The following is a 20,782-nucleotide window of genomic DNA, read 5'->3' as shown; positions in this document are numbered from 1 at the left end:
GGCTGACAAAAATTTGATCATAGATTCTGAATCACAACGCTGGAAAAATATGGGTCAAATTTTCCAGTTGGTCACAAATTCGGGGCTAATTTAAATTAATACTCAAACTTTCCATGAGTAAGTTGAAAAGGGTAAATTCTTTTTGCTCAATTTACCTTTCTTTCAAAATTAATTTCTCTCGCAATCCTATCTCTCTATTTTGTGGAAGGAGTCTGCGACTATAGGTTGACGACCCTCCATTTGAAATAAAAATCTGTTTGTTTCTCTCTTCCTTCCACCGCCTCCGATTGTCCACCCTAGAAAGTTCTCCCACTTTTTTTTTTTTTTTTTTGATGAAATAGAAAGTTCTCCCACTTGAGGTGATACTCGAACACACAGACTTCCCCTTCGTCTTCTTTGCTCCTAGTTTAAAAAGGAGGATATAAGAAGAAAAGCATTTCGTGGCGACGCGATGGTGGATTGAAAAGAGAAGTGCAAAAAAGGATTTTTTTTTCATAAAGGTTGGTTGACAGGCGGTCGACCAACCATCTGTCGGTGACCCCTACTCGAATATGAGAGGGAAATCTGACATGCAACGAACTAATTTTGAAAAGAATGAAAAAAGAGAAAAAGAAAGAGCACAGGTTAAAACTGACTACCGCAAAATTAGAAAAAGATAATCATTCCGGAAGATGATCATCTTAGAAGAGTTGTGAGTTTGTCATCATTTGGGGTCACAGTGGTATCAACCCTTTAACTCTACTATCATTTTCATTTGCAAGTGTAGTTTCACAGGAGTAAACTGGAGTGAAATTGTCCAATAGCGATATTTTATATCGAATATGTAAACTTTTTGTTGACATACATATTGCCTTCTTGATGTAGTACATGTATAACATGTACTAAAATTTTATCACTTTTTTGGGGAGAGTAAATAAAACCTAGCATTCAGTAAAATTCCTTCATGCTTACAGAGACTTGAGGAGGTTCGGGTCAGATAGTTTTCACATGTAATCAATCAAAAAAGACTTTTAGATAACTCTTTTTATTTTTTTGAATTTAGATTAGACCAAATTTATCTCATTTCTAGATCAACACGAAAATACATACAACTTTCGAATCCAAATGAACTTTGAAAATAAATATTAGATAAGGAAAAAATATTAAGAAATTAACATATGAAATAAATTGAATATTTGGACCAACGTTTTCTTGGTTAAGTTGTACAATTGAAGGATCAAAATTTGAATCTCCCTGTTAAAACTTGGAGGGGTTAGTTCTTATGGAGTGATTCAGGCTTCATCTCACCGGAGAAGTAGCACCCGATCCTGCTGTTTTGATTCAAGAATATTGCTTCGCATTGGACATTAGAAGCTACACCAATGGTGGATATCTGCATCAAAACTGAAACAGGAAAAGAATTTCCAGAAATGGGTTGATCTGATTTACTTAAAAAGTAGTTGTTCGAATTCCTCCTTATCCATGACTACTTCATCACTATCATATTGATCATCTTCATCAACACACTGGTTCGGTTCAGTTTGGTTATAAACCATGACTTGTTTTTCACTTTCCTTTCGTTGGCGATTAAATCCTGTCTGCTCATAGAACAATTCCTTCTGAGCATTCCAATCTTCTGTCATCTTCTCTACTGCTTCTCCAATCAAAATCTTTTTCTCGGCTATGTGCTTTATGTTTTCGATATCTACGACTTTCTCAGCCTCTGTAATGACATAATAGTGTCACAGGAAAAGGAAGAGAGGAATTATGATCCAAAGTGGGTTTCTTGGGTTAATTTTCTCCCAAAATCTATAGATGATAAACGAAGAATGGAAAAAGGATTAATAGGAAGTACCTTTTATAGCCAGTTCTTTAGCTGCTGCATATTGTGTCGATAATTTCTTGAGTACTTTCTGATCAAGCTCCATTTCCTGAAAAAAGGGCGTGGGTATTAGCTATCAATGACAGAAATAAGGAGATCTCAACGACATAGAATGGGAAGAGTTGTTGAAGCTTCTCGAAAATGGCACAATATGCACTATATATTCACACGATCCCAATCCACCGTAACAAGATGGGATCGGGATAGGCTTGAGACTGGACACCCTTCAAACTATGTATGTATAATTATTTACATTGTAATACAAACACTCCAATATATAATATATATAAATAAATATATATATATATATATATATATATATATATATATATAATTGACTTGGGGCATTGGCATGGGATCGTCTCAGTCTACCCCGATCCGAATCTAATCCACAAGTTACTCAGGTGGATCAGGCGATCCTCAACTGCATAGCTTCAACCTCTCCCAGGTTCAGTACTAGCATTAATGTAAACACGTACACAGACGATTATATACAAGAAAGTGCCTACAATAGAGGAATCTGTGAGAAACTAGTATGTAAGAAACAACAAGTTCTAGGACCTTGTCAAACATGGCCCAGCTGTTGGACCCTTCTCCAAGACGTCAGCTTACATCAAACACGTAGGTGGCAAAATCTAGGTTCTTGCAGATAAAATCTATCATTCTACTTTCATAAATTACTATAATTATCTAATCCTCGACATATTTTTGTAGCAGTTTAAAATATATGTGAACTATCCAAAGGATATCATACAGTGGGCTGGGCATTTAGGGCCACGAAATAAGTTTTGGCCAGTATATCCAAAGGGAAATCCTTTCTTCTGGGGGTGGAATGGAATCGACTCAGTCCACCCCTGATCGTGATTTCATCCACGAGGTACTCGGGTGACTTAGCTTGTACAAACTTCATTTCACTCATTTCCACATAATAGATGAAGGGCTTACCAAGTCCATGTCAATATATCGTTCAATTGGTGTATTTGCCAATAACCTGCTAGGTCAAGATAAAAAAAAAGGTGAAGATATAAGATACCAAATCATTAATAAGAATAATAAACATATGAAAATTATTAGAGAGTGAAACATACTTTTGATATGCAACTTGAACACGAGCATTCTGAAGATTATTTATTCCAGTAACCCTCTCACTTACAGAGCCCTCTTTTATATCAACAAACCCAAACAGAAACATATTTTTGTCGAGCATTCTTGTAACCAAAGCAGGTACTATCAATATTTTCTCTTCTTTAGCTTCAACCACAAGGTGCTTAAATCTCTGCAGTTCTCCTGTGAGAAATAAAAAAGTTAGTCAATCGCAACTTAACTACATCCATATTAAGATTGATTTTTTGAACTGATCGTATAATCTCTTAATGAAGACATCACAAAGCTCTAACAGTAACCGAGTTTCTGTCCTTTAGCAAACTATCACAACAGAATATATCATCACATTTTATTGAACAATTGTTCAAGTAAGCAGGGAGTATCATACCAAGAGATAAATATATCTTAAAAGTAGGCTTAAATGGCTGAGTTTCGTAAAGACAGTAAAGACAATAGAAGCCTCCCAGTCTTTGTGATAAAGAATCTCCAGTAAGCATGTGACCTGCAAAAACCATTTTACCTTTGTGTGAGAGGATATCAAAAGATTATAGTGCAGAAGCCTGATCTCAGGCCAAACAATACACCCTTGCAAAGAATATAGTAAATGATGACCCTATTTGTTTCTTAGGTGGCCTTTATTTTTTCGATTTTAAATCTGAAATCCCACTAGAGATCTGAATTAACTCGAGCCACAATAAGTCTTCATTAAGATCCCATTGTCCAAAAGACCTGAAATGACTGTTGTCTGACTTTGTCCCAAACCGGAACAAGTTAGAGTCGGGCAATTCAAATTCAGACAAGTAAGACTCTCGTGCGTCAGATCCGGACAACAAAAACGACCACACCACCTTAGATTCAAATGAACTAATTATTGGTCTACCTCTCCAAGCTATATATCCTCCTCTAATTCTGGTCAGTGAATCAAATGAACCTTTGATGAATAAATGATTGATATCCTTAATCTGGTGGTAATATTAATGGCTAAGCTAAACATATGTTGGAGGTAGCACATTAATTTTTCGTATTTTTTTTTCTCTCAGTATATATTCAATAGCAAAAACAAGAAAACTTCGATGGCCGGTCTAGTATGGAAGCGGAGGATATCCTCATTATTCTCTTCCATTGGAGCAGGCAAATAGTTTGGGCTAGGAACTTGTCTTCTGTAGACTTCATCTCTAATTGGGTAAATGCCTTGATGTAACTTGTCTAGTTTTGCTTTCGTTTTTTTTGTGCTTGTAGTTCCCTTTTTTCGTTCATATTAATTCAAACTATTCAAAAAAAAAAGAAAAGAAAACTTCGATGGATTAAAAATGCTCTAAAATTATTAGAAAACATACCAATTGAATGGGCATAGAGTGTTTGCATGAAGAAGGCAACACTCCTTTTAGGTGTAGCCTCATATATAAAGGAGAACTTTCGGGACAACCAAATTTTCTTCATATCAGCTAAAGTTGTTGATTTACTCTGTAATATTAAGGAATTCAAAAATGAACACCATCATACATAAATAAGTTGGTAGGTAGAACAGTAAGTTGAGAATCAATTTGGGTAAGATTAGTACCTCAGAGAACTCACGTATAAGTTCATCAATGTCTAGCTTGAATGGACTGAGATCCATTACCTCAAAATTCTGCGCTTTTCTTGATTAGATCTATGTGGTTAACAGTTTGAAACTGCATCATATACAAAAGGTAGTCAATTAAGGTAATTCTTCAAACGACTCAGTCGCAATGACATTTCTGTTCAATTTGGTTAAATTAAAATCAAAGCAAAATGAAATCTTACTTCCTGATTCCCCTAAAGTTACAAAAATCATGTATCTTATTAGGTAAAAGTCTTTAAGAGGCAACTAGTATTGATTCTTGGTCAATTTTCATTGTTCAGAACCCTCTCTCTCTCTCTTTAAATTGACCCAAACAATCAAAATTCAAAATCAAGAATCCACACAATCAAAATCAATCACCAAAATAATCTAAATCAGAAGCTCAAACAATCAAAATCACTAGCCCAAACATTGGAGTAATGGCAGTGAATAAATCAAAATCAATAATCCACCCAAAAAATCAAAATCAGTAATCTAAATGCCCAAAACAATCAAAACTAAACCCCCGGGTTTTAATAAGCTGATTACTAAAACCCCCACCTTTCGTTAGATTTAACTTTGATATTTTGAATATTACTTTCTTGCCTCCATCAAGTTTCAGCAGATTAACAGTTAGTAGGAATTATAAACTAGAACAAACATGAACATGTCGCATAAAGGAAAAAACAGAAAAATTTCAGCAGATTAACTTCTAAAAACTGGTAAGGACAAAGGAAATGACGTGTGGTTAATAAAATGAAAGCTACAACTCTGGCAGATGTATAGAAAGGAGAAGTTCTCTAGTAATTTCCGTCAGCACTTGCAGAAAGTAAAGCATCATCACAAACAAATCTCTATAGACACCAATCTCAGGAGCGACGTAATTGAGTCTATGCTTAGTCCAGAGCCGTAATTAAGCTGTAAAGGGTTCACCCGGCAAGATATGCTCTTGCTGCAAATTCAAATATGGATAAAAAGCCACTGTACAATATGATGGAGGGGAGTGGCTTATCAAACATGGGTAGGTAAATGAACTAGTGAAAAAACTACATGAAGGGAAAGTGATACCAGCAAGTAGGTTAACTAAACCTACTTCAACTTTCCAGTTCCTACTACCAATTCCTTTTGGGTTCCCTTCTCTTTTCTGAAAAGAACGATTTTTTAAAGATATTAACGGAATTTTGATGTTCACAGATTTTTTTTTTTTTTTTTACTAAAGTCAATTTCCCTTCTCTTTGGTTCAATGGAGTTCTAAACACAGATAAATCAAGCAAATTTTAGACAAAACAAGCAACTTTCGTGCAACCCTAGCTTTTTCTATACAGAAATTTCTCCATTCGAAGAACCCTAGTTCGAGTTCCCTATACTTCGAATGGAGTACAAGAGAGAGAGGGAAAACGAGTGGAGAGAGAGAGTACCTGGTAGGGGTTTCACACATCACTGTTAGAGAGAGAGACAGAGAGATGCTTTCATGGAGTCTTTATCGAGCTAAGATCGATTTCCTTCTTGCTTTCTCCCTTTCGTCGACGGGTAGGGGGTTCATGGCAAATTTCTGTTCGTCGGCTCTAAGGTAAGGGAAAAGAGAATAATTAGTGATATAAACGCCCCGAGTTTCAATCGAAGGCGCCCTATTTTTCTGGTTACCAAAACTGGTTCTTTAGTAAATGGGCAATTCAGTAATTTTCCATGAACTAACGGCGGGTTTCTGTTAAATTTAACGAAAGGTGAGGGTTTTAGTAAAAAGATGCTATGCCCGGCACATCACCCGGCTGAATCACGGTCGGCTGATGTGTCGGGCATAGATTTAGAGAGAGAAACTTTTTAACTTACTCTTTCTAAATCTATGCCCGACACATCAGCCGACCTGGATTCAGCGGGGAGATGTGCCGAGCATAGCATCACGACTGTTTTAGTAATCAGTTAATTAAAACTCGGGGTTTTATTAATTCTCCCTATCTTTCTACCCAGAGTGAAAAAATGATTTTTTTTTTTTTTAGCCTCCTATTTTATGACCAGCTTCCGTTTAGATCTCATGTTTTTCGTAAATTTAGAATTAACCACCTTTTATTTAACTCCGTCTACATACCGCTAGAGTCAATATTTCTCTTCCCAAAATACCCTTGTGTGTGTCAGCGTGGATCACTCCTTTTAGAGGTTGTCAAATCAAATTCTTCTTCTTCCCTCTCTTTCACCTCTTCCTCTCTAAATTTTTTTTGCAAATCTGGGAGATTGTTGTCGTTGTGAATAACCAGCAACAAATATATTCTTCTTCTTCTTCTTTTCTCTCTGCCTAACCTCCTTCTATCTAATTTTTAATTTGTAGATCGGGGAGAGCGTTGCCACTATGAATAACCAACATAAAAAATTTGTTGTTGCCTCTTTCATTAAAAATAATGAACTAATATCAAATAGAAATAAACTTAAGATTGTGATTTGCTGCTGGAGAATACCTCTTCAATTGATTTCACATTCATTCTTAAGATCAAAAGTGCCTGCAAAATTAAATTTCCTTCACTTTTATTCTTTTTAGTTAAATCTAATTTGATTTTGTTCGACCGATAACCAGATTATCGAGTATATTCGTCCAGAATCCCCCCCGTATCGTCTTCCTCCATCGTTTTATAGTGTTTTTGTTCGACCGTTGCGGGGCGTGATTTGGTAATACACCAATTTGGCCACTATTAGTAGATAAAATGATTTCTTTCACTTCTGAATCCCAAACAATTCGATTAGGGGTTAGTACACAAAGATTTAAGATCATTTCTTCAATTTGCTGACGATGAGTTGTCGTCTCTAATGGTTGTAACGCATGGGTTGCCACCATTAATCTGGATTCATAACCCCCTAACGGACATATCCTGGATAATGTCATCTTGAATGACCGTAACGTCTCTCCAACGGATATACGGCAGGAGGTCCGTTGAAGATTTGAGGGCAGACTTCTTTATCCGGGACTGGATGTGCGTCTGTACTTAGGTCTTCTGAGGAGGCAAGGGCAGACCTCTTCTTCCAGGGTTGGAAGTGCTTACGTATTTCAGCCAGGTGAGGAGGTGAGGACGGACCTCTTCCTCCGGGACTGGAAGTGCTCCTTTACTTTGGCGTTGCTTCGGGGGGCTCCGAAGATGAATTGGTCGGGCCCATTAGCCATTAGTTCACGGGCTTCGTCACCGAGTAAGCCCATTAATCGTGAATTCCGTGGGGCACTCTTGGTGACGTATTTTGGCTCATACAATCATCGAAGCCCCCTTAGGCCGGCACCATCCTGGTGTCCCCTAAGATCTCACGGTCACGTGTGTTCTTGTCTCTTTTGTCCCAGGAATTAGTTAGTCAAGTGTTTCATCCTACTTTTATTCTAGTAATTTGTATATTTAAAGAGCATAACTCTGCAGTTGTAATTCGTCTTCCAATAAGATAAACTAAGAGTATTTCATTAGAAAATTTGTTGTCTACCTATACGTCTATAGTTAACACAAGATAGAGGGGAGCTTCAGTGTAGCTTTCTGAAAAATAAAAGGGAAGACAGCTACTCTTAGCAATTTGACAAAAGTGATCGACAAATGAGCTTCCGTGGTAGAACTCTGATGAAATATGCTTGTTTCTAGCAAGTGTATGAAGTGTAGAATGAGATGGATGACCAAATATGTTATGCCAGGTAGAAGATGACACAATGACTTGAGATATATAAGCCTCATGAGATGACGGATTCAAAAGTGATGGGATAAAGATCATGAATAAATGGATCTTCATTTAAAATCTTATAAGACGGATATCCAAAATTCTACAACCTTAATTTGTAAATTTATAACCTCAATTAGTAAATTCCATAACCCTAATTAGTAAATTTAGAGATTGAGGGACAACGTATATATACATGTATTGTTTGCTTTGTGCAATAAATGAATTACCACATAAATGTATTATACAATTTAATAATACAGATATATGTTTTCCTTCTCACTCATTTAAATCATAATCTTTTTCTAGTTTTAATAAGTAATTAAATAATTGATTCACTTGAATGACAGTGTATCAGGAATTGATTGTGAAAATTATTTCTTTAACCAAATTTAGTCATTCAAACTTATTCTCCCTTCAAGAAAAAACCTTAAATAGAATATTAGGAGATCAATGTGATTGTTTATAAGTCCTATAAATAGAGATGAACAACAAGATGCTTGAACAAACAGGAAAAAACATTACCTTCGAGTTCTTACAAAAGTGTTTTCTTCAAGTTCTTTTAAAAAGTTGGAATGGATAAATTCTCTTTCATCGATTTTTTCCTTCTTGTTCTTGTTTTATTCTCCGGTTTGTCCCTCAACCTTTACTTTACTAGCACCAATTTTTTTTACAGGATTATGTATGTATAAACTTCTTTGGCCATCTCACACAAACGCCCATAGGCATGTTGCCTTAAAATTCAAACCGCAAAAACCTCCTCATATGAGAAGATTATATGTACTGACGAGTTATACAAAAAACAATAGTTTTATCCATAAAGTTTGGGTTAGGTTTTAAATTCTTTACCCATTTTTTGTGTAGTTTCAGCAATGGTGGCGCAACAAACACAAGCATGCTTCGAAGAAGTAATCGGTATTCAAACATATGATTACGCTGAATGTGCCATAAAATGCTATAAATATGAAGAACAAGGAATTTCATATATTCAAGGCGATTACTGTATTTGTTGTACACCGCGACATCCTTGAAGATTTATATATTCTAAGCTTAAGATAAATAAATTCACGAATACTTAAGTTATCTATGTTTTAAATGTTGGTTCATTTTCATTTTTCCTTCTATTTTTTTCTTAGGGTCTTAATATTATTCTTCTTGATTATAACTAATCTAAAGTGAATTTATGCCATAATCATGTAGTCAAAGCAGATAAAAGAAAATTTGGATTACCAATGAGTCTTTTCAAACTTCGAGTTAAATTTCAAATTTGATAGGAACAAACTAAATATGGTACCAATAACCAACCGTATGATTTTCAATTATATTTGTCTTTGTGGTTACACCCTTGTTATGTCTTTTACCATTTTAAATTTCAGTTAAATCTCGTTGATGCTCGTAGTCTACATTAGACACCGATAATATACATGTTATATGTTGCACATTAAATCTTTGTAATCCATCTTGTTATCCGATCTTGATTATTTTGTAATCGTGTACATTGATGTACATTATTTAATAAACACATTACAACAAAACTTGAACAAAAACACATTATCTGTAAGAAACATTAGAGGAAAAATCAAGATCATAGTTCCAAAATTCTATGGCTCTAAACACCAAATAATATAGATATTCAGGGGCGACCCAGGCCCAAAGATTCCAAAGCGGCTGCTTTGGACCTCACTTTTAGAAGAGTCCCAAAATGCTGGTTGACTAGAGGCACCTCCAAAAATGAAAAAGAAACCAGCCAAGCGCCCAAACCTAGTTGAAACACGGCCCACGCATTTGCTACAAGGTACGGTACTTTCTTTGGAAAGGTGACAACCCATTATAGCTTGGGACCCACAAAAACAATTAAATACTACATACTCTTTTTTTTTTTTTGAAAGAAATACTACATACTCACAAGCTTTAAAACTTAAGTTTATATTTTTCCCTCTCTTTCTAAACTAATGTAAAGAATTTTTGGGCATATAGTCCAAAAAACGGGTCCTAATTGTAGATATAATCCTCACTAATTCTATAAAGGGTTTTAAAACCAAAAAAATACTATAAATGGATATCTAGTTCATTTGGTCTCATCTAGAGAGAAAACACAAATCTCTAGAATAAATATTATTTCATAATCCCTAATCTAACCTTTCCATATTTTATAACTGATTTATCTTCGAAATCTATGCATATCTTTTTCTATATTTATCTCTCATATTTCTCTCCAATCATGTTTCTATTCAAAGTAAGGATATCTTCATTATTATCTCCCATATTTCTCTCCAATCATGTTTCTATTCAAAGTAAGGATATCTTCATTATTTTCAGTAACGGAAACTCTTTATTTGATCTCTCTAAAACCGATTTAGTTGACAAACCTCCATCAAACTCAGAAAATCTTCTTCTTCTACATTATATTGTTGTCCAAATTCATAATTTATCAGGTTTAATACTTTCGAAATCTTTATAAACACCATTGTTAATATCTAATATTTCTTCTTATAACTAAAACCCTAATTATTTCGCTCTATTATAAAATGTATCAGATTTATGATACATATCTATAAGATCTGTTTACTAATTCATTTACTTTAAATGTATGATGTTTATTTTCTCTCTCTAAAATTTTCATAACTGTTTAAGATTTTTATGTTTATTCCTTATTCAATGATTCATAACTAAAACCCTAAAATTTTCATAACTGTTTAAGATCTTTATGTTTATTCCTTATTCAATGATTCCTTCAAAGTTAGTATGTTATGTTTGCATCCAGTGATAATATCATATTTCTTTAGATCTATGTTTAATCTTCTGTTGTTTCTGATATTTCGTGAGATCAGGTTATCAATCATCAATCGAATGTTTGATGTTTATTTTCTTTCTCTTTCTTAAAATTTCATTTATGTTTTTGATCTTTAGATTTGTAGTTTAAGCTTAATGATATTCTCATTTTTTTCTTCAGATCTGGTTTTCAATCCGTACGGATTTATGAAACATTTGTTCTCTCGTACGGTTACTCATAACAGAATTTACAGTACATGTACTTTATCGTAAATTACCACAATTTATAGTAAATTATGGGTAATTTATAGAACATTACCCGTGCTTTAACACCAAAACAGTACTCATTTCATTAGTAGAAATACTTCGCTTTACTATCAAATCTCGTGTACTTTGCAATAAAGTATATATAATTTACGTATATTTTCATGTTCTTACCATTATGTATATAATTTACGTATAAGTGCACATAAATTGTGTATTATAATTTACGTATAAGTGCACATAAATTGTGTATTATTTATTTGCCATTACGTGTACTTTTCACCCAAAACAGTAGCCTTGATAAGTTTACCAAACTACTCCAAAACCTTCAAATGTTGTCAAAATTTGACAAACATTATATATAATTTACGAAACTGTACATGTAATTTATAATACAATATATGATTTTTTTTTTCTTTAATGTATGTGTATTTATGTGTGTAGATTTGATATACCAGATGAAATTTCAAAGAGAATCATCAAATCAAAGTGAGTCAACGAAACTAATGGAGAGTACATGGATGGGCACCATTTTTGAACCAAAGAAGATTTTGTACTTCTTTTTTGTAACAGAATGTAAAGGATGTGTAATGTAAAAGAAATTATGTGTAATGTAAAAGAAATTATGTGTAATTTATTGAACAAGACCCACATACATTTGATAAATTATGTTGTATACTTGACAAATGATGGTTTCCTCGTCATAAATAATACATAATTTACGTATTTGTTTCATAATTTGTATTCTATGTGTATTTATGTATGAGTAAAAACGAAAACATATGTTGCTTTAATGTTCCCAGAAAAATATACTATTTTCAAAACTGAAAGTTAAGTGAGAGAAAGTGATATATATGTTTTGTATATTAACTTCCAAATCACGCTAAATTGATCCTAGAAAATATACTATTTCCAAATCTGAAAGTTAAGTGAGAGAAAATTGATTTGAATCGAAAAAAATTTACATAGTAAGAGAGAGAAAATTGATTTGGTTTCCAAATCTGTAAAGAGAGAGAAAATTGATTTGGTTACGATTTTTGTTTTGAATTGATTTGGAAATAGATTTGCTTTCCAAAACAGTTAGAAGATAGAGAAAAATCAATTTCGGATTTATACGTTAGTTGCTTTAAATCCCCTATAAATCACGCCCACATTAGAAACATTCCAAATACATCCTGGAAAATTAAAAATCCCGTGATTTTTGTAGGAGGGACATGGACGGTTGTTCTCTCATAAAGAATGAGTTATTATGTCCATAATGTAAAAGGACTAAATATCCATGTTTTGGGAAGATTGGATCATAAACTTTTTTTGAATATTATTTTGGTCTATATACCCACGGACCCTAATGTAAATTATATTACTAAAAATATTAAATATTTGTTTTTCTCTTTGTCTATATTCGCATTTTCTCTAGTTGGTTGTGCTAAAAACTTCAAATCTATTTCAACAACAAAAAACATCAAATCTAAACCATTAACAACTATCTCGCTACATTCCACAAAAGAGTATTGGTTCTTTTATTTAGCGGTCTCCTCTATTCTTTATAAGACATGAGTTTAAGTTTATTTATGTGATTTTTTTATTTCTTCAATACAATAGATATTTATAGTCATAATTTAATAGTTAGTTGGTAATTGTTATACTCGACACACTTTTATGTTACATAAGTAATTTATAGAATTGTACTACTATTCAATTGGATTATAAGTGTAAGATTTAAATTTTCTATTTTAGCTTAAATTCTCGTATAATACTTCAATTATTCAATTGAAAAGAGTGTGAAAATAAAATGTATGCATCAATTAGTACATGCTAAAAGAGAAAAAGAATTACCAAAATCTAAACATGATTCCTTAAATAATTACTTTACAATACATTAGTGTCAGGAAATTCTAAAAATGGGCCATTCTAGTTCTAGTGTAGAACTTACTAATGTAATTGAAGAATCGATTAAGGGAAATGTTGTTGAAGAAATTGTTAATGAAAATGTTGAGGATGAAAATAGAAAGTAAGGGCGTGAAAAAATTATTGTTGAAGAACATGAAAGAGAAGATATTATTGAAGAACTTATCATGTTAGTTTATCTGGTACAACAAAAAATTAATTTTTTCTATATCTAGTTTAAAAAGGGCCCCAAATTTTTTGTCCCCTTTAGGCCCCATAACTACTTGGGCCGACCCTGTAGATATTGTCGAGCTTTAGGCTCTTTGTCGTCGGGCTTTAGGCCTCTTTAATTGGTGGTTTAACTTTGGTGGTTATGGTGCTTATCACATCTTAATGATGCATAAATGCGTTGTAACGACTAACGAAGATCGTAGTCGATTTCTAAAAAAACGAAACTCTCAATAAGAATTATGAAGTCAACAAAATATTCAATAATGGGAAAAGAAAGTGAATAAATAATTCATTTCATTTCGTACTCGGGTATAGCCTGTGTCGTAGGGCACAGATCGTAGTATCAATCAAATTTAGTGAAATTGTTGGTGAAATTAAACAAAATGTCATAACTTAATTTAACCAGAAATGTAATATTCGATACAAAATATTAACATAAAGATAAACCAACAATCTTGTAACAAAATTCTTTATATTAAGAAAGAATATATAAGGGTGTGTTTGATATCTCTTATTTCCATGGAAATAAAAGGATTTTCATGGAAATAGGTATTTCCACTGTTTGGTACGGAGTGTAATTCCATGATTTTCATTCATAGGGAATCTATTTCCGCGAAATAGTCCACTTTTAATTCCTTGCTCCCTTAGGAATTAGTTTCCATAGAAAATCAAGAGTTAAAGTAAAATTATTAATATAACTGGGTACTTGAAACCTACTGTAATATTTATCTCCATATATGCTCAAAAAGACATTTTTATCCGTAAAAATTAGCAAAATAAAATTTTACTTATATATTAGGCAAATGACATTTTTGTCCTTCTTACCAAATTACATGTTTACAAGTTGTTAAAGAATTTTGGCTTTATATAGCCAAAATTACATTTTTACCCTTTTATAATATCAAATTGACATTTTACCCTTATGTTGTCCAAATGACATTTTTACCCTCATATAATACAAAATGATAGTATTTACCATTATGTGGTCTAAATGACATTCTCACCTTTATCTTATAAAAAATAGTATGTCTATACTTTTGTATTAAAAAGACAATTTTACTTTTTTCTATTAGTAAAATCTCTTTTTTAACTATACATTGTCAAATTTACATAAGGGGTAACAATATAATTTTACAACATAGGGGTAAGAATATAATTTTTATCCATACGTTGTCAAATCTCTTCAGTTACCAAAGTGACACAAAGTTAATAATTTTACAACATAGGGGTAACAATATAATTTTGACAATATAAGGGTAAAAACGTAATTTGGACAACACATAGATGAAGATGTAATTTTGACAACATAAGTGTGAAAATGTCATTTTGACTACATAAAGAGTAAATAAAAATTCTTTACTGAATATTATAATCGTAGAAGTTAGTTGTGACCCAAATAACAGAGTTTGTAACTCCACGAAATAATAAATAACTACCAAACGAAAGAACTCTTATTTCTACGAAATAAATTCCGTGGAAGACTTTCCACAAAACTCTTTTATTTCCATGAAATTATTTCTCTGATATCAAACACAACCTAAGTTAAAATTTTGATAAATCGAACGTAAATACATTAATCATTGTACATTAAGCAAATAAGAAAAATTTATACAGTTTTAGTTCTTTTACACAACTTTTTCAATATCCGAGAACAAGTGGTTTTTTACTTCGTAACACTCGTAAACTTTATCTCCAAAATATCTCGTTTGCATTTCCCGTAGAAGCAACAAATAGCATTTCAACAACCATCGAAGAAATATAGGTGTTAGAGAACTGTACAAATCAAAGTGATTAAGAAAAAAAATGGAAAGTTTTTTCTTAATCACTTCCAGATTCCACTAACATTGAATAATCAAAACAATAGCTTCTTCTTGTATCTCTCCCTGGGTGATGACCAACAAAACATAAGATATCAAAAATATAAATTGAACGGAACGAAAATTATGGTAAAACCCGTTTACTAAATATCGGGTTTCATCATAACTGTTTTTTATGCTTTTCTTTCTGCAGTTAGACTACGAAGTAACCAAAACCTTAACTGGACAATCCATTAACAAAACTCTGGAGTTCCTCAGCGATACACCTTGTCCACCAGCGCCTACGCGAATAATAATAATAACGGGATTTGTGGATGCAAAAAAAAAAAATCCTTAAGAGTTGGAATAACCTAAGAATGAAATTGAAGATTCAAAGACAAATCATTGAGAGAGTAAGTGAAGAATAACCTCAATTTAGAAATCAACATTGTATGGGCCAAAATACATCGTCAAGAGCGCCCCCAGAAATCAACGATTGATGAGCTTACACGGGCCTATGAATTAATGACAAATGGGCCCGACCCATTTAACTTCAGGATCCCCGAAGAAACGTTAAAGTACGGAGGTACATCCAGCTCTGGATAAAGATGTCCGTCCTCACTCCCTCAGCAAACCAAAATACGGAAGTACATCCAGCTCTGAATAGAAGAGGTCCGTCCTCTCCTCCTCAGCAGACCTCTCTTCGTATATCCGTTGGGGAGGCGTTACCGTCATTCAAGATGACAATATCCCCAATATATCCGTTGGATGGGAGTTAAAATATCCTCATTCATGGTAATAGCTCCGTGTGTTACCACATTAAAGGCAACAACTCACCACCAGGTGACGGTTGACCAAAACGAACAATTGACCACCAAACTCTATATAACGATCAGCTGGTAATCGACTAGATCATCCAAGGACGGATAACAACACCCGACTTCCAAATTCACTCGTAATCAACTAACCCTAATTTTTTCTCTCATATCGATCATCCAAGCCTTTGGTAGGCAACCAACGACAGCTACTACCATCATCTCTTCACTAAATCAAGGAAGACGATTGACCTTTCTCTCTCCTGACGACCACTTGATCAAGGAAGACGTGTGATCTTTCTCTCTCTATACGGCCACTGGATCAAGGAAGACGAGTGATCTTTTCTTCTTCTAACGACCACCTGTTCAAGGAAGGCGATGAAGGAGTTGAAGGAGATGTCCTTCGACCAAGGTGACAATGCGAACAATTTGTCGGATAGGACAATTGATGTGGAAGATCATCAAGTCCGATTGATTTAGGGATCGTAGAGTTGTAGCTAGAGACCAACTACGATCGTCGAATTACGAAATAATTCGCGGCTAACTTCGATCGGATCCTACAACGGGTTACACATAAGAGTGACAAATTGATCTAGGATATGACTAGTGGGAGTGAGATATAATCATGGGAGTGTCCCATAAACATATCTCATAGGCCTAAAAAGGAATTAGGCAAAGATAGTACAAAAGGGCCAAAAACAGGGTTTTTGGGCCTAGACCGGTTCGGGTACTTCTAGGACTCGGATTGGGCTGAATTTTGGAGGGTTAGTTGCTGATATAATAAACATTATATCTGCCAATTTTCGTGGTGTTTGGGCACCTCCTCCTTAGGGAATTGAGAAAATACCAATAGTTGTTATTTTCGACTATTTCCCTAAATCTTATTCTAAAGGGTGTTTTAGGAAACCTAAAAGGAGGTGGATTCTTATTAGGGTTCTATATAAACACTCTTAGGGCAGAGAATAAGGTGTGGAATTTCTCTCTAAGCTTTCTTACTCTACCACATCAAGTAGAGAAGAGAAAGTGAGCTAATTCCCATTACTATCAATCTAGTCAAAGAAGAAGGTGTTCTTCTATCCAACCACCATTGGTGTGCTAGCTATACAACAAGGTGGGAGATCAAATTGATTGCTCGTGTCCCAAGTAGAGGAGCTACACTTGAAGCTCTTGGTCTTCTTCAATCAATTCAACTAGTTCGAGGGAAAAGCGATTAAGGTAATCTACTATCTCCATTAGATTAATTACTAGTTTTGCATGTGATCCTGGGAATACTAGTGTAGACATTAGATGTCATATTTCCACTATAAACACTAGTAGAAGGGTATAAATCCCTACAGTGGCGTCAGAGCCTCTTGCCATTAACTAGTTTTTGCTAAGAATCGAACTAATTAATATGCTTAATAGTTTGAAAATTGAGTTTATAAAAGTATTTTAAAAGATGTTTTTAAAAGTATTTTAAACTCATAATTTGATGGGATTCAATAAATTTTCAAATTGAGAATCAAATTGATGATTAAAAGTGTTTTAAAAGACTCAATTTCATTGAATTTCAAACTAATCCATGCTTGATTATGTTGATAGTTATATTTAAAAAGGTTTTAAACATAAAATTTGATTAAAATTTCAAAAACCTAGATTTTGATCCAAAATTGGTTTGATTAAGAGTTGTTTTTTTTTATTTTGGAAACTTTTGAAAAACAAAGATTTGGAATTTTAGAAGTGTTCTAAAAAGAGTAGTTTTGAGTTTGGGAAACTCTCAAAACAAATTTGGAAAAATTTAAAAAGTTTCTAAAAGTTTTGAAAATTTTTAGAAGTGTTCTAAAAGGAATTTCAAAAATTTAAGAAAAGTTTTAAAATTGGAAAATAGCAACTTAAAGTTGCATAAGAAAAAAAAAAATTTTCTTTTTGGAAACTAGGGTTTTGAAAAACCCTAGTGTCCGGCCAGGAAGCTTCCTGGCCGGACCAGAAGCTCCTGGATGCGTCCTCTGGACGCGTCCAGAGCAGCTGCTGAGACGCGTCTTGAAGACGCGACCAGCAGCTGCGACAGAAGCTTCTGGACGCGTCTTGAAGACGCGTCCAGAGCAGCTACTAAGGACGCGTCTTGAAGACGCGACCAGCAGCTGCGAAGGAGCTTCCTGGACGCGTCCAGAGCACTCGACCAGACGCGTCTTGGAGACGCGTCTGGGAGGTTCTGGGTGTCTCGGACTAGTCCGAGACACCTAGTGCTGGTCCGGTCCAGTACCAGACACGTCTAGAACGCGTCTGGTACATGGACTAGCGTCCTGGCTCCGGCCAGGACGAGACCAGGCCTTGATAGGCCTCGGCCAGGACATGCCGGCCCTATGGGCCGTGCTATGTCCAGACCTTGTCCGAGCCCTTTTTGGGCTTGGGCCGGGACTTGTCTAGGACTTGTCCCGGGCTTTTTTCGAGGCTTTTCGGACCACGAAAAGGGACCATCATTCGAGTGGGAGTTTTTGTCAAAAAATTTTTCCGATTCCAACCAAATAATTCCAAAATCAATCCGGGCCATCCAAGAGCCCAAAACGGATTTCTCTTCAAATTGATTTATGAAATCATTAAGAATCGAACCAATATTTTTTCCGAAATTGACCCGGGCTTTCTCGAGCCCAAAACGGAGTTTTTCTAAAAGATGATTTTAATCATAAAACATAAAACCGGAAAGCACCATTAGTTGAATTCTTCGAATTTAGACTTAAGGTCCGCAATGTGACATGTGATGTCAACAAAAGTATCTCCCAAGATAATCATGCATATATAATTCTTAGCCTTGATATATTATATGATTGCATGTGATGTGAATGCGGGAAACTAGTATGGCTATAGATTTATTTCCTTATTCTTGTTTTAAGCACGGATGGGTGCATGCTTTGTAATTAATTTTAATTTCAAGTTTATACGATCTGCGAATCGTTAGAGTCTTGTAATTAGAGTTTAGGGTCTATGAGTCCATTGAAGAAACTCGAGGATGAAATCCAAAGGCGAGTGGGAGAAATCAATGGAGGTTCAAAGATGGCGATCCAAGACGAACCAAAAGGCGAAACAAGAAGAAAACCAATGGAGATTAGATCTTCTAGGTTAGGGGCCATACTAGGATCCATGTCTGCTTGATTTACTTTCTCGCGCGCATTTACTTACTTATTTACGCTTTATGTCGTGGATGTTAGTTAGGCTAAATAGTTCACTATAACAAACGCCAGACTAGCGTAAAAGTCCCCAAAAGTAATCTTGAGTAATCGCCTATCCAGATTAAGACACTCGTTGCGCCCTTGTTCGAGGAAGGTGGGTCGGCCTTCGCAGAGTACCTCCTCTACCTTGGGACAATGCGGGTAGGCCTATAGAAGAGGCCTACACGTCTAAATGGTTCTACTCAACGAGATCAGCAAGAGAGTCTTGGATACTCGAGGCAAAAGGATAGATTAGTCATTCATTAATGAAATCTATCAACCAAGAGTCATAAGGTATGATCAGTGAAGTAGTTCACTCACCCGGAACGACGGAGTCAAAGGGTAGGGCCTTCGTCCGCTTTACTTCGAAGAACTGGGGTCTTGGAATCACTTATTCAATCGGGGACGATTTTTATTGAATAATGTGGGAAAACTAATGTTTTTCAAAAACGATAACGAGTTTTAAAACTTTGCCATTTCTTTTATGTAGTTCAAAGATGACAAAAGATATTTTCAACTTCCGCTCACTTCTCGACAAGGAGAAGCTGAATAAGCACAACTTCCTTGACTGGGAAAGGAACCTAGGAATAGTTCTCAGGATGGAAGGAAAGCAACATGTACTAGAAACTCCAATTCCTGTATTGGATGATAATTCGACTAAAGAAGAGATAGATGAAGAAAGGAGTGTGCGGAAAAAGGCAGAGCCCGTAACTTGCTTAATGCTAGCAACCATGGAACCGACTCTGCAAGAGCAGTTCATAGACATGGATGCTTACTCCATGATGCGACAACTTCGGGAAATGTTCCAGAAACAGTCGAGATTGGAGAGGTTTGAAACCTCTAAAGCAATTATGGACATGCGCCTTGAAAAGGGAAAACCAGTTGGGCCTCATGTTCGCCAAATGATCAGGCTCATAGGCAAGCTGGCTAAACTAGGTTTCCCTTATAGCCAACAAACGGCTACCGACACTATCCTTCACTCCCTCCATAGTGGTTTTAATCAGTTTAAGATGAACTACAACATGAATGGATGGGATAAAACGTTGGAGGAACTTCATTCTATGCTTCTAACAGCCGAAAAGGACTTCGCTATAGTGGAGACTAAGAAGGACGTTCTTATGGTACAAAAGGACAAAGGGTTCAAGAAAGGTGGAAAACAGAAGAAGAAAACCGCGTCAAAAGGTAAAAGCAAACGAATTGCCAAACCTAAAGACAAAGGTCCTCCTCCTGACACCAAATGTTTCTACTGTGATGGCAAGGGCCACTGGAAAAGAAACTGCCCTAAGTTCTTGGAGGACAAAAAGAATGGAACAGTAGCTTCCAATTCAGGTATAAACAGTTAACTTATCAAATACTGTAAAATTCCCAAATTATGGTATGTAATACCTAAAATTGCCCTTTCATTGTGAATGTAAAGGCGCAGCTGGGAACTGAGTATTTGGCTAAGGAAGACAAGATCCAAGAGGGAGCAGAAGCCTCGACTGCTAAGGATGCTGAAAGGGATCGAAGTCTACTTTAGGCACTATTCTAGATTAATCGTTTTTCTAGTTTTTTAACATCATCTCTGTACTAAGTATTATGGAGAATCAATAAAGAATTTTATTTCTAAA

The 20,782-nt window shown here is 34.9% G+C and overlaps 2 protein-coding genes across 3 annotated transcripts; one reads left to right on the top strand and one right to left on the bottom strand.

Moving 5' to 3' along the window:
* Window positions 1–1,021: 1,021 nt before the first annotated feature.
* Window positions 1,022–6,166, bottom strand: LOC147539883 (Small nuclear RNA activating complex (SNAPc), subunit SNAP43 protein). Of its 2 annotated transcripts, none has more exons than XM_086643790.1 (8): window positions 5,966–6,166; window positions 4,527–4,638; window positions 4,303–4,429; window positions 3,354–3,467; window positions 2,950–3,148; window positions 2,807–2,852; window positions 1,835–1,910; window positions 1,022–1,702 (listed from the first exon to the last, which is right to left on the bottom strand). In XM_086643790.1, the coding sequence occupies exons 2-8, from the start codon at window positions 4,581–4,583 to the stop codon at window positions 1,425–1,427; spliced, it is 897 nt and encodes a 298-aa protein (XP_086499916.1). In that variant the 5' UTR covers window positions 4,584–4,638; window positions 5,966–6,166; the 3' UTR covers window positions 1,022–1,424. The 2 variants fall into 2 exon arrangements, with proteins under 2 accessions (XP_086499916.1, XP_086499917.1); XM_086643791.1 differs by having other exon boundaries at window positions 4,541–4,638; window positions 5,966–6,108.
* A 10,790-nt stretch (window positions 6,167–16,956) lies between these two features.
* On the top strand, window positions 16,957–20,782 carry LOC147539882 (uncharacterized). Its single transcript, XM_086644823.1, has 2 exons — window positions 16,957–17,202; window positions 19,663–20,782. Exon 2 carries the CDS (start codon window positions 19,670–19,672, stop codon window positions 20,513–20,515), a length of 846 nt encoding a protein of 281 aa, XP_086500949.1. The 5' UTR covers window positions 16,957–17,202; window positions 19,663–19,669; the 3' UTR covers window positions 20,516–20,782.

This window comes from Eschscholzia californica, unplaced genomic scaffold (assembly GCF_041429995.1).
Source record: "Eschscholzia californica isolate CP2 unplaced genomic scaffold, dmEscCali1.0.p SCAF_5, whole genome shotgun sequence".
Classification (NCBI taxonomy): domain Eukaryota; kingdom Viridiplantae; phylum Streptophyta; class Magnoliopsida; order Ranunculales; family Papaveraceae; genus Eschscholzia; species Eschscholzia californica.
The sequence above is the reverse complement of the archived record's forward strand: the minus strand, read 5'-3'. Positions and strand labels throughout refer to the sequence as shown.